The sequence below is a fragment of the Cervus elaphus genome, chromosome 25 (genome assembly GCF_910594005.1).
Source record: "Cervus elaphus chromosome 25, mCerEla1.1, whole genome shotgun sequence".
Classification (NCBI taxonomy): domain Eukaryota; kingdom Metazoa; phylum Chordata; class Mammalia; order Artiodactyla; family Cervidae; genus Cervus; species Cervus elaphus.
Genome location: NC_057839.1, coordinates 7366285 through 7378598, shown reverse-complemented (window position 1 = coordinate 7378598; position 12314 = coordinate 7366285). Strand labels below are relative to the sequence as shown.

The window sequence follows — 12314 nt, the reverse complement described above, 5'->3', positions numbered from 1 at the left end:
TATTTTCTAGAGTGGCATTTTCTGTTGAGTAAAAACTATTTTTCAGCACTGTGGTTGGTTATTTAGCTCCAAGGTAATTGACTGTGAAAGTAGGGCAGTTCTAATATTTGTTATAAATACTGGTATCACACTCTTTACTCCAGAATATCTTCCATGGGTGTTATAAAGATTAAGTTCTTAGAAACTGCACTGTCTTTAAAAGTCTTTTTCTGAATATACAAGTTCAATGTCAAGCTTTAAAAAATACCTGTAATAAATATTTAATATTTTGAAATTAGGTTCTCAGGTTTATTTTATGTTGTTTTCCATATTTTTATAAGTATTAATTAGGTCATTAGATGATTAGGAAACTACTCACTACTTTTCTTCTTTGGGCTTTAGTTTCTTCACTTCTGGGGGCGGGGGGGATGTTTGAACTAATTGGTCCAGAGCTCACAATCCATGATTCTTTGATTTAGCGAATGTGAAAATTGGTCTCTCTCGCTCTCTTTTTTTTTTTAAGTTTTGGATCTCAGGTTATTAGCAGAACCTAATCAGAATACATTACCTTATGCCTTCATGGTTTTTACCCTTTGAGGTAAATACATACTAAACTCTGCAGCAGGAACCTGTTTTTACTGAATCAATGAAAATTGATTTGCAGATGAGTTTTGGTGTTAATTTGGTGTTAGTTGCTGAATACAAGTGTAATCCTTGAAGTCTGTTCTCAGGTCTAAGTGATTCTGTGATTTGGATAACTACAGAGTTTCCAAAAAGGGAACTTAAATTGAACTATGAGGATGTTGGGCATTTAAATTAAATAATCTATGTAATCTACGTATATATACACATGTAATGTGTTTGGGCATTTTCTGTGCTCTAAATGTTTTGCTAGGTATCTCTGGATACAGTTTGTTGCAGTGGAAAGAAAACATGTTTGCTTAGAGTCAGACAGGATTAACTTCTTGTCCTAGTTCTGTCATCAATTAGCCCTTGTTTTCTTGCACTTTCAATAAGTTGCTGTTTAAACAAATCAAGCTCTGCTTTCCTGATCTTTGGTTTCCTCATCTGTAAAATGGAATCATACTTGTCTTACAAGGGTTTTTGTGAGGGTTTACTATGTCAACTGTCTGGCATATAACAAGACCTTGATAAATGGCAGCTATTGTCATTATATTATCCAAACATTTGTTCAGTGTCTTTTATGGCACTCTTTTAAATTGTTGGGGTGATGACATATGTATGCCTGGAGTATCATTGATATAATTCTACCATATTGGCTACGGGAAGCTTTGAAATGGAAGCATACTATTGGAAATACATGGTATTTTCTTCATTACCAAAAACCTGCTCAGTTTTTTATTCCATTTGAGTCCACTGGTTTCGTATTCTTTAAATGCCTTTTCCAAATAATCTCAATACTCTATTACATTATCGGTGGGATTTAACTAGAAAGTACAGGTGGTGGATAGGCAGGAACCCAGACTTACCTGAGTTCAAGCATAGTGGTCTTTGTTTATATTGTAGTTGGGGTAACCATAGAATTTACCTCCCAAACCAGAACACTTTTGAGAGTGAAAGTTATGCTGAGACTGGTGTAAACTTGGACTGTCCCAGGAAAGTGGGTATATTTAACCATTCTAATTATAGCTAGAATAAACAAGTTTATAAGGTTGGGTCTGAGACTTCTGGAGTATTTTGGTTGAACCCAAACACCCACCTTCAGATTTTTTTTTTTTTTTGATTATTCATTTGCCAGGGTAAATTAATTGACCTTAGGTTTGAAAAAGTACTTATTGAATACCACAAATCTAATGGTTTAAAAATACTAGCTATATTGTATTTGTTTATATTTTACTTTTTTTCTTAATTCCCTTAAAACCAGCAAGCTCTTAAAGAATAATGGGAATGGGTAAATGAAATAAACTTTTAATTCTTACTTGTGTTAAATGAACATAGCATGCAAAGTCCAAAATGAAAGTCATGATTATTCTAAAGTTTTTTTTTTTTCCCCCTTTGGGAAGGCAGAGATCTGGGTGACACTCAAAATCAGATGTGTTTTTATCAGCTCTTTTGTTTCCTTTATCTATCAGTCTATCGCTCATCTTTCTTGTTCTTTTTGCCTGTGTCTTTAGGTCTCCTGTGATTTTATTTAGGGAAGTGCAAAAACTGTACCCAGATGATAAAGTTTCAGGTGATCAAAGTTTTTATAATAGGGGCATCATAGTTTTGTGGAATGAATGTGGGTTTTAATAGCGGCAACCAAAGTTTGAAATTCTGACTTTCCCCTCCTTTGCTGTTTGTGCAAATGACTTACCTTTGAACCTCAGTTTCTTGACACTGTGGTGTGGTAATTAGAGAACACATTTAAAGTGCCTGGCCCCATAGTAGGTAATGTAATGATGGCAATTGATAATTATACGACATAGACCAAAAACCATTGGGGCTTCCCTGGTGGCTCAGATGATAAAGAATCTGCCTGCAATGCTGGAGACGTGGGTTTGATCCCTGGGTTGGGAAGACCCCCTGGAGGAGGGCATGGCAACCCACTCCAGTATTCTTGCCTGGAGAATTCCATGGACAAAGGAGCCTGGTGGGCTACAGTCCATGGGGTCACAAAGAGTTGGACACGACAGAGCTGCTAAGCTCATGATGTTAGAGTCACAGTCTCCCCGCTAATCTTGTTTTTCCCTCAAACTTTACAGTTCCCTTTAATGGGTTTCCACTGAAACATTCTTTCTCTCCCTCTTGATTCTGCTCACTGTACCTTCCTGAGGAGTTAGTGGTTGGCAGCAGAAACCTCCTTTCCGTAGGACAGAAAGTGGGCCCTCTCCCAGGTTTCCGTAAGTTTTGCTGGACTACCACCCCTGACCTCCAAGCTGCCATGGGTGCACCCCCTGCCCGACTAACATTCGAGTTGCCTGTGTGAAGGAGTGATTTGTGCGGCCTCTAACTGCTTCTTCTCTCCCTTCCTTTTTGTCACCCTGCAGTGTTCTGTGCCAAGGTCTTTGTGGCTAGGCTGCGCCAACCTGGTAGAGAGCATGTGCGCACTGAGTTGCCTGCAGAGCATGCCCAGTGTCAGATGTCTCCAGGTGCCTCTCTTCTTTCTTGTTGTAAATGTGTTTTTACGTATACCATGAACATTTGTTGAAACTTGCAGTAGTGTGTTTAATCCAATGTTAAGTCTGCTAAATGTTCTGTGTAACCCTCTGCTTTCCTCCAGCCTGGGTGCCCTACATGGAGGAGTTCATACCAAGAGGGGCCCTTCTGAGCAAATGGGTCTTTGGCTGGGCCCTGTTCTGCTCCTCTTTTTCTGCTCCTGCTTTTTATCCTCCCAACCCCCACCTTGAATCTGTGATTCTCATGTTTAATAGTTGTGCATGTACCCCCCAAACCTTGACATTTTCCATTTGGCTACTTTTAACAGTTCTTTCTTGAGTTGGGAGGGTTTCATAATTAAAGTGGTGATTTTTCTATTTTGAAACTCATCCTTTTGGCTTGCTTTCTCTCCCTCCTTCCACAAAGGAGTGGGGAGGGAACACTAACAGTATAAAGCCTCAAATTGAAGTTTATAAAGATCACAGCTTTATGCTGGCAATAACTGTCAGTTTGGGCCACCTCCCAAAGACCAGATCTGACACCTGTCCTTAGGGTCCACCCAGTTTTCCAGGCCGAGGCTGGCAGAGAATTCCACAGATAAAAGTAAAACTCTTTGAGGGTGTGGGAGGGGTTGCTCCAATAAAAGCTATTAACAGGAGTGTAGCTGGACTGACCTCACGTATTGGGATGAATTCTAAGAGTCAAGGCAGAAAACATTGTGACTTTATTGGGGAAGCTCTATTTAGAGAAAGCATGTATTTAATTTAGTATGGTTTCAGTAGCGGTATTCAGTTTTCATCACTGTATATTCCAGACAGTTTGATATATCTTTAAAAAGCAGTATTGAATTCCTGGCATCCTGTTGAGACTGCCCTGTTTGAGGAAAACACTGTAGAATCAGGAAATGATTTAGAGGGATCTTATTGATGGTATGGTTTACTTTACTGTTCTCAAGGTAATCTTTCTATTCATGTTTACAATCTTTAAATGCACTTGGGGAGCCAGAAAGGGGGAAGATTTCCTTCATATTGGGATTGTGAACATTCTGAGCTGCATTGGTGTGGTTATTGATTCAGATTGCTTTCTTTAGAAAACAGTTAACTTGAGAGTGAAGTCAATATAAGATCCAGTTGTCTAAGAGTCTGTTTGAAAAGTAGAGTTAGGACTCTAAGGGTCCAGGGATTGGGTGTTTCAGTAATGCTCCAGTGTAATGCATATTTACTTTTGGAAAAGCAACTTCTCTGCATGTGGTATAACTTTAACAAAAATGTTTTTGAAATAGCAGACTGAGATTATTGCATGTGCTCTCCTTGGTGCTAAATAATGGATATTTGCATTATAGTAATAGTGTGTACATCTTTGTCTCCTGTTTTTCTGAAAATGCTTACTTGAATGTTACAGTTGCTTTTTAGTGGATTGATCCAGTTTTTATCCAGAAATTTAAGCAGGTGAAGAATTGTAGTTGTTTATGACATCTGGAAGTGCAGATTATTTTTATTGCATTCAGTTAAAAGTAATTGACCAATGGAAGGCATTATTCAGTATATTTTAGTAGCAGTATTGTGAATTCTCTGGAGTTGGGGTGAGTGGGAGGGAGCAAATAGGGTTTCTACCTTGAAAATGGAAACCCAGATAAGTTAATTCTTTGACTCATTTCTCCCAGTGAAAATCGTTTAAGAGAAAAAATATAAACGTTGCCTCCAGTAGACCTTAAAATAAGGTGAAATATTGAGTGATATTCATTGAAATGTTAATGGAACAAATAGTGTCTTCAGAGGTATATTGGGGAATTTTGTTTATTTAGATTTTAATTTTTTTAGTTTATGGAAGAATATGCAGCACAGTAAAGTGAAATATGTACTCAGCTGATTGGAGTTAGCAAATCATTCTGTTTTGCTCCATTTGTGAAAGGAAAGTAAACATATGTAAATGAACTTGGAAGACTTCTTCTTTGGTTTTACATATTATTTTAATTGTCTACTTCCAGTGTCCAAAACAAGTACTAAAAGTTAGTGACTTAATTTGAATAGGGGCTTTTTCAAAGAATGCCTGTTTCTTATAAGCTACATCTTATTTTTGTCACAAAGATGACTTCTGCATTCATATTCTCAGCAAGCCCATTTTAAGAAGGCCCTAGAAAAGCAGGAATAGGCTACCTGAAGAGCCTGATTGACTGTGCTAGAGCTTTGGCATTGCATGAAAGAGCCCCTTAAATGACCACACGTACCAAGAAACAGTTTCAACATGAGCCAACTAGCCTGTCTATTGGCTGATACTTCATACCTTTTGAAAAGCAGGAGTAAAGTTAGTGTTGTAGGTGCTTTTGGGCAGAATGTATTCCTCTAGTTTCTTCTGTTTGTGAGAGAGGAAAAGGAATGCTAAAGACTTAAAAAAATAAAAATCATTCATTTACCTCAATAAAACTGTTTAAAAAAAAAACCCACTCACCACCAGTTGTAGTCAGGGCTTCATATATATTAGCTTTGTGACAACCCTAGGAGGTAGGTATTATTCCCATTTTTTTGGGTGTAGAAACTGGGTCTTAGAGGTGATATGTATGATTGGACTCAAGTTAACCTGTGAAGTGGTAGAGCTAGCATTTGAATCCAAGATTTGCGCGATTCCAAAATTGACTTTCTTTCCTCTACTCTGGAATGCTACTATTTCTAGAGTTTTCCATTTTAGTTTTGTTTGTGAAAACTTTGCTACTGAGATATCCGGTGTGTGACTTGTTTAGTCATTGTTTGAAAATAAAAAAAGAAAAACCTGCCGATTATCTCTGGAGGGAGGAAATTACATTCCTCTTACCAACCTGAGCCCTCCTGCATCTTAAAGCTACTGAGGTTGCTGAGTGGCTTTTCTGAAAATTCATTTCTGTGAGTATTTACTGAGCAGTTGGTATGTGCCAGGGCCTATATTGGTGCTGGGTATATAAAGATGAGCAGTGCAGATTTAGTCCCTGCTCTCTTGGAGTTCATTGTAGTAAGCAGACCTGTGGACAAAAATTCAGCCTGAACCACAAAAAAAGTCCAGGTGTGTATGTGTGTGTAATGAAATTCTGATGTTAGCCAAATATACATGCACATACACACACTTGCATATATACACATACATACCTACTTTTAAAAATTGTGACTAACCCTCAACATTTTTTTTAGAACAGTTGAACTAGAATATCTGAATGCCTCTGAAACTAAGCTGAACTAAATCAATATTTCAGTTGGTTCAGTTATTCAGATTCAACCAGTTAATTGTTACATCATATAATCAAGAGTTCAGACCACGTATCTATCTATCACATATTATATATGATAGTATAATTATCATTTAAGTATCAGATATGACTGTGTATGTATTATCAGTATCATAAAATATCCACCTTGTTTTTAAGTGTTGGGCTCTAGGTACTAGGTTATCTCATTGAATTATTTATGGAGAAGTTGTCTAGTTTGGCTTTTTGTATGTGAAGTTATGGAATGTAATTGACTTGCCTAAGGTTGCACATCTATTTAGGTGGCAGAACGAGGTTAAGAGCCTGGATCTGGGACTTCCCTGGTGGTCCAGTGGCTGGGACGCTGCACTCCCAGTGCAGGGGCCAGACTTCGGTCCCTGGTTGGGGAGCTAGATCCCTCATGCTCCAACTAAGAGTTCTCATAATTGAGACCCTGCACAGCCAAATAAGTAAATAAATATTAACAACCAAAAAGCCTAAATCTGGATAACTGCAAAACCAGTGTTCTGGGCAGCGTGCTGTAGTGACCTTAACTTGGCAGCTGCCATTTTGGGGTTGAAAAAAATTCCCTTTTATTTTTATCATTAAAAGTTGAAGGCTGATGCACCTGGAATGTAGAGGTTCTGTGTAGGGAAGTGACATATTTTCTTGATAATGCCATTTACAAGTTCTCAGCTAGGGGGAGTGTTAGTGATAAGCCTTTTTAAAGAGTTGGACTGATTTTGATGACTGAGATGACAGAAGGGATCCTGTGAATAAGTGTCAGTGCCTCTCTCCCAGCCCCATTTGGAGAGTTGTTGTTCAGTCGCTCAGTGGCGTCCGATAGCCTGCCAGGCTCCTCTGTCCATTTCCTGTCCCAGGGGATCTTCCTGACCCAGGGATTGAACCCGCATCTCCTGCATTGGCAGGTGAATTCTTCACCACTGAGCCACCAGGGAAGCCCTGCTGTGGAGAGTGCGGTGCAGCAATTAATAGGACTTTCTGACAGCTGCCTTTCTTGTTTCTTTTCTGTCCAGTGTGTATTGTCATCCACACTGATCTGAGAACACTACAGTTGGAACTTACAGCTACCGACATGAGAGTATTTTTTAGAGAAGGGAGACAGCTTGGTAGAAAGAATCGTGATTCTGGAGCAGACACACCTCAATTCTCCTCTTCTGTCTGATGCTTAATAGCTCTGTGACTCTCGGTGGTCAAGTGTCTTACTCTCCTGACCCTCAGTTTCCTGATCCTTTACATGGAGATGGTTATATCTGCCCACACGGTTTTATGAAGCAGAGGGAGATAGCATCTACACCCTACCATTGGCTGGCTGTTGAAGGAATAAAAATTGGTTTCTTTCAATGCGTGCCCCGGGTTCCCTGTTTAAGAAGAGGAAGCCCCGCCTGACAGCCTCAGAGTCCAGGGCAGGATCAGGGTACGGTGAAAGGCTGGGTGTGTGGTATGGCCCCTGCTGCCAGGTGCTCTTATTTTGTGCAGGGCTGTCTCCTTAGGTCAGACGTGGCTGTTCCAACTCAGTGTCTTTGTCGTTTTTTTCTAGTTAAGTATTGGGGAATTATTATTTCTTGTTCATTATTTTGTTGAACTCTAGGGCCAATAATGGGAAGGCTTGAAATAACCTTTCAATGGTAGAGTGTAGTGTTTTATGAACATTAAAAAACTTTTTTTTCTCTTTATAAGAAAATTTACTCAATATAGTTTATTTAAAAAAAAAAAATCTATTGGTAGCCTCACCACCCAGAGAGAACATTTGTTGCTGTTTTAAGATCTCTTCCTCCTGACTATTGGGCAGGAAGGAATTCATCAGATTGTGCAGGTTCTGTTCATTGTTACGGTGATGAAAATGATTATAAGAGTGGTGTTTTAATGTCCTGTGGAACCCCACAGTGTGACTTTGGAATCATGAGAAGGATGAAAGAGGGCTTAGCATAGTGCCGCTCACACTTTTACTCACCTGGAATAGCTCTGGATTTAGCTGTACTAGATAGCAAGACTTAGCAAGATTTTATGTGAGACATTCTGTGGAAATTTCCAAACACACAAAAATAAAGAGACCCTTTCAACTCAACTGCGAACAGTTTTCAAAATGAAGCTATTCTTAGTCCAACTTTCTCTTTCTTGAACTTTGTTTTTTCTGGAGCATTTTTAAACAAATCTAAGATAGCTTTAAAAAAAGAAGGAGCATGACAAATCACTGTTTTATGTTAGCAAAAAAAAAAAAGGTTCAAAGAATTAAAAATAGTACAACTAATATAGAAAGTTATAAAAGACATATGTTTCCTTTGAATCCAGGTCTCACTTCCCAAAGTGTTACTTTGGAGGTTCCCCTGTTATCCTTTAGATAGAAACTTAAAAAAATACAAATATGACCATATTATATGTATTACTTTTCAATTAGTAGCTTTTTCAAATTGGTAAGATACATCGCCCATCTTTCCATATCAGCATATAAGACCATGTGAACCCTGTTCTTTTTAATAGACACAAAAATATTTCATTATGTTAGCTTTATCATTTAAAAAATATATATCCAGTTCCCTATTAAAGGAATTTCGGGGCTCAATTTTTTTGTCTCATGGCACTTTATTTGAATGAATGTATATCTTTAGACTTGAATAATTATGTATGTAGAATAAGTTCCTAGAAGTAAAATTGCTTGGTCAAAGAATATCAGTGTTTCTTTATTAAACGGTCCATTTACAGAAAAGTAATAATCTCTCCTCCTATCCATCCCCCCAACAATTGTTAACAGTTAATGTTGTCTAGCATTACGTATTTCAGTTTTTTCATTCATAGGATTTGTAACTCTACAATTATAGGGATTTTCTTATTCTTTTAAGATAGGGAAAATGGGCTCAGTGTAGAAAAACCACAATACAGTCTCCTTTGTTTACTTATCGTCATATTATAGACATGTCTCCAGATTTTGTAAAGCCTAACTCTTTTACCAGTGGAAATTTCACCAACTTTTATCATCCATGGATTTGAGAGGAGTATAGTTTTTTTTTTTCTGAATTACAATACAATGTATATAAATATGGAAATCTTAATTGTTGAGTATAACTCAGTGATCTGTCACAAAATGAACAGTATTTATTTTGATAGAAGTGGCTAAATTATTTCCATGGAGGGTGGACCACTTTATAATCTAGTTTATTGCTATAAGCTCTGGATATCATTTAAAAATATTTAAGGTTTACTTTTAAAATATTATTAAAAATAATAATATTTGTTATTACTTGTTAATACTTGTTCAAAATTAAACTAATAATAAAAAATGACAAATAGTAACATGGTGAATTAAGACTTTGTACCATCATTTTAAATCACTGCACAATATTCCATTTAATATACATATTGCTGAATTTAAGAAACCCTCCCTCTTTGTCAAGACTTTTTGCAGTTTTTGAGACATCCATATTGAGTGGAACATCGTTGCAGCTAAGTCTTTGTATACTTCTTTGATTATTTCCCTAGGTGAAAGAGTGTGCACATTGAAACACTTTAAGTTGCTAAATTGTACTTTTGACAAGTTGGGTCAGTTTCCACTCCTAAAAGCAGTGGATGAGAGATTCCCTTTTTATATGTCTTTGCTGGCATTGAATAGTTTAATTTTGTATTTTTTTTTTTGCCTTTCCTGTGAATGAAAATGTTAAGATACATATGTATTTACTGGCCATTTCTACTTGTCTTCTATGAGTTATCTCTTCATACCTACTTTATATTTTTCTAAAATGACTTTTTAAAAAAAAAATCTGAGTTGTAGGAACTCTTTGTGTATTAAATATAGTAACTCCTGTCATTTATTGCAGATGTTTTCCCCTGACTTGTGCCTTTCAGTTTTGTTGATAATGCTTAGATATTTTTACTTTTAATATAGTCATATTTATTCTTTTTATTAATTTATTTTTTATTGAAGTATAGTTGATTTACAATGTATTAATTTCTGCTGTACAGAGTGATTCAGTTATATATATATATACACACACACACAGACACACATTCTTTTTCATACTCTTTTCCATTATGGTCTGTCCCAGGATATTGAATATGGTTCCCAGCGCTATACAGTAGGACCTCGTTTATCCATTCCGTATGTAATAGTTTGCATTTGCTTACTCCATACTCCCAGTCCATCCTTCTCACACCTGCTTCCCCCTTGGCAACTACATGGCTGTTTTCTGTGTATGTGTCTTTCACAGATAGGTTCATGTGTGTCGTGTTTGAGATTCCTCATAGAAGTGTTTTCATATGGTATTTGTCTTTTTCTTTGTGAGTTACTTCACTTAGTGAAATTTCTAGGTTCATCCATGTTGCCAGAAATGGCATTTTATTCTTTTATATGGCTGAGTAGCATTGTATTGTATATATGTACCACATCTTTTTTATCCATTCATCTGTCAGTGGGCATTTAGATTGTTTCCATGTCTTGGCTATTGCGAATAAATGCTGCTGTGAACATAGGGGTGCATGTAACTTTTTGAATTATAGTTTTGTAGGGATATACGCCCAGGAGTGGGATTGTTAGATGGTATGGTAACTTTAATTTTCTGAGGAACCTAACATACTGTGTTCCGTAGTAGCTGCACCAATTTCCATTCCCACCAGCAGTGTCGGAGGGTTCCCTTTTCTCAGTACCCTCTCCAGCATTTGTTATTTATAGACTGTAGAAAAATAACCTTATTTTTGGCCGTGCTGGGTCTTTGCTGCTGCCTGCAGGCTCTGAGTCAGGGCCACTCTTCGTTGCGGTGAGTGGGCTTCTCACTGCGGCGGCTCCTCTTGCTGCAGCACACAGGTTCTAGCTGCGTGAGCTTCAGTAGTTGCAGCACACGGGCCCCGTGGCTACGGCATACGGGTTTAGTTGCTCTGTGGCATGTGCAGTCTTCCTGGGCCAGAGACTGAACCCATCTTCCCTGCGTTGGCAGGCAGATTCTCATCCCCTGTTCCTGTAGACTTTTTAAGGTGGCCTTCTGATGAGTGTGAGGTGGTACTTCATTGTAGTTTTCATTTGCATTTCTCTAATAATTAGCAATGTTGAGCATCTTTTCATGTGCCTGTTGGCCACCTCTAGTCATTCTTGTCCTTCACCATTCTTCTAGTGGTCTTTGGCTTTGTTTTATATTTAAATCTTTCTGTTCCTTCTGCAGCTTGCTTTGGTAAATTCTTTGAATCAGGGATCCACATTCTTTCTAAATGGCCACTCTGTTTTTTGCATACTATTTACTGATCCAGCTTTTCTTCACTGGTTTGAAATCATATGCTTATTTCATTTCCTTAAATCTGATAATGCCCGCTGATACACATCTCTTTCAAGATTTTGTTTTTCTTCACTTCCCTACATCATCATCAGTTTCTAACTTCTGTGAGGTTGCTGTGGTCTGCAGTATGTCATGTTGTCTTTTATACAAATAATGCTGGTTTCAAAGTGTCTTGTGCGTGATGACAAACTTTGAAAGTTCAAAATTTCAAAGTGCCAAACAGAACGATTTATTTTAGCATTTTTCTAAAGAAGTGATTTTTCCTCTGTTTTTCCTATGAATTGAAATTGTTGTGTATTTTTAAGATCATTTCCATGTCATACTTTCTGAAAACGTGATGGTCTCAGACTCTGAAGCTGCAGAAGCAGCAGTGAGCACTCACGCGCTCTGGAGACAGTTCCGAGAGCGCGGCGTTCCGGGGCAGCGCGGCATCGCCTCGCTGGTCGTTTACACGTTCACACACTCGAGAGATCACGCACAGCTGCCATGGTTGTGAGCTTCTGCTATGGGAAAATGAAAATGACACCTTGTCTTCCTGACAGTTTTAATTTATGGCTTCCAAAACAGTGTGTGTGTGATGGATAAGATAATGTATGTGATGAATAAAGTTTAACAGTATACATAATTTAAGGATAGGTAGGTGGATAAATGAAATTCAGACCACATCAGAAAAGACCTTTTTACTTTCTCAGCAAAAATGACACAATATGCCTCATACTAAAGTCTTTTATTATATTGCTTGTAAG

General features: G+C 37.8%; 1 protein-coding gene across 7 annotated transcripts in view; it reads left to right on the top strand.

The window, feature by feature from the left end:
* Nucleotides 1–12314, top strand: part of FBXW11 (F-box and WD repeat domain containing 11) — a 213949-nt gene that overhangs the window by 35618 nt on the left and 166017 nt on the right. For 4 of the 7 annotated variants that reach the window (XM_043887716.1, XM_043887719.1, XM_043887715.1 and 1 more), the window contains exon 2: nucleotides 2970–3071. The exons of the other annotated variants lie outside the window; for them this stretch is intronic. In XM_043887716.1, the coding sequence (XP_043743651.1) occupies nucleotides 2970–3071 (102 nt within the window). The remainder of the gene's footprint in view (nucleotides 1–2969; nucleotides 3072–12314) is intronic. 7 annotated transcript variants of the gene reach the window in all.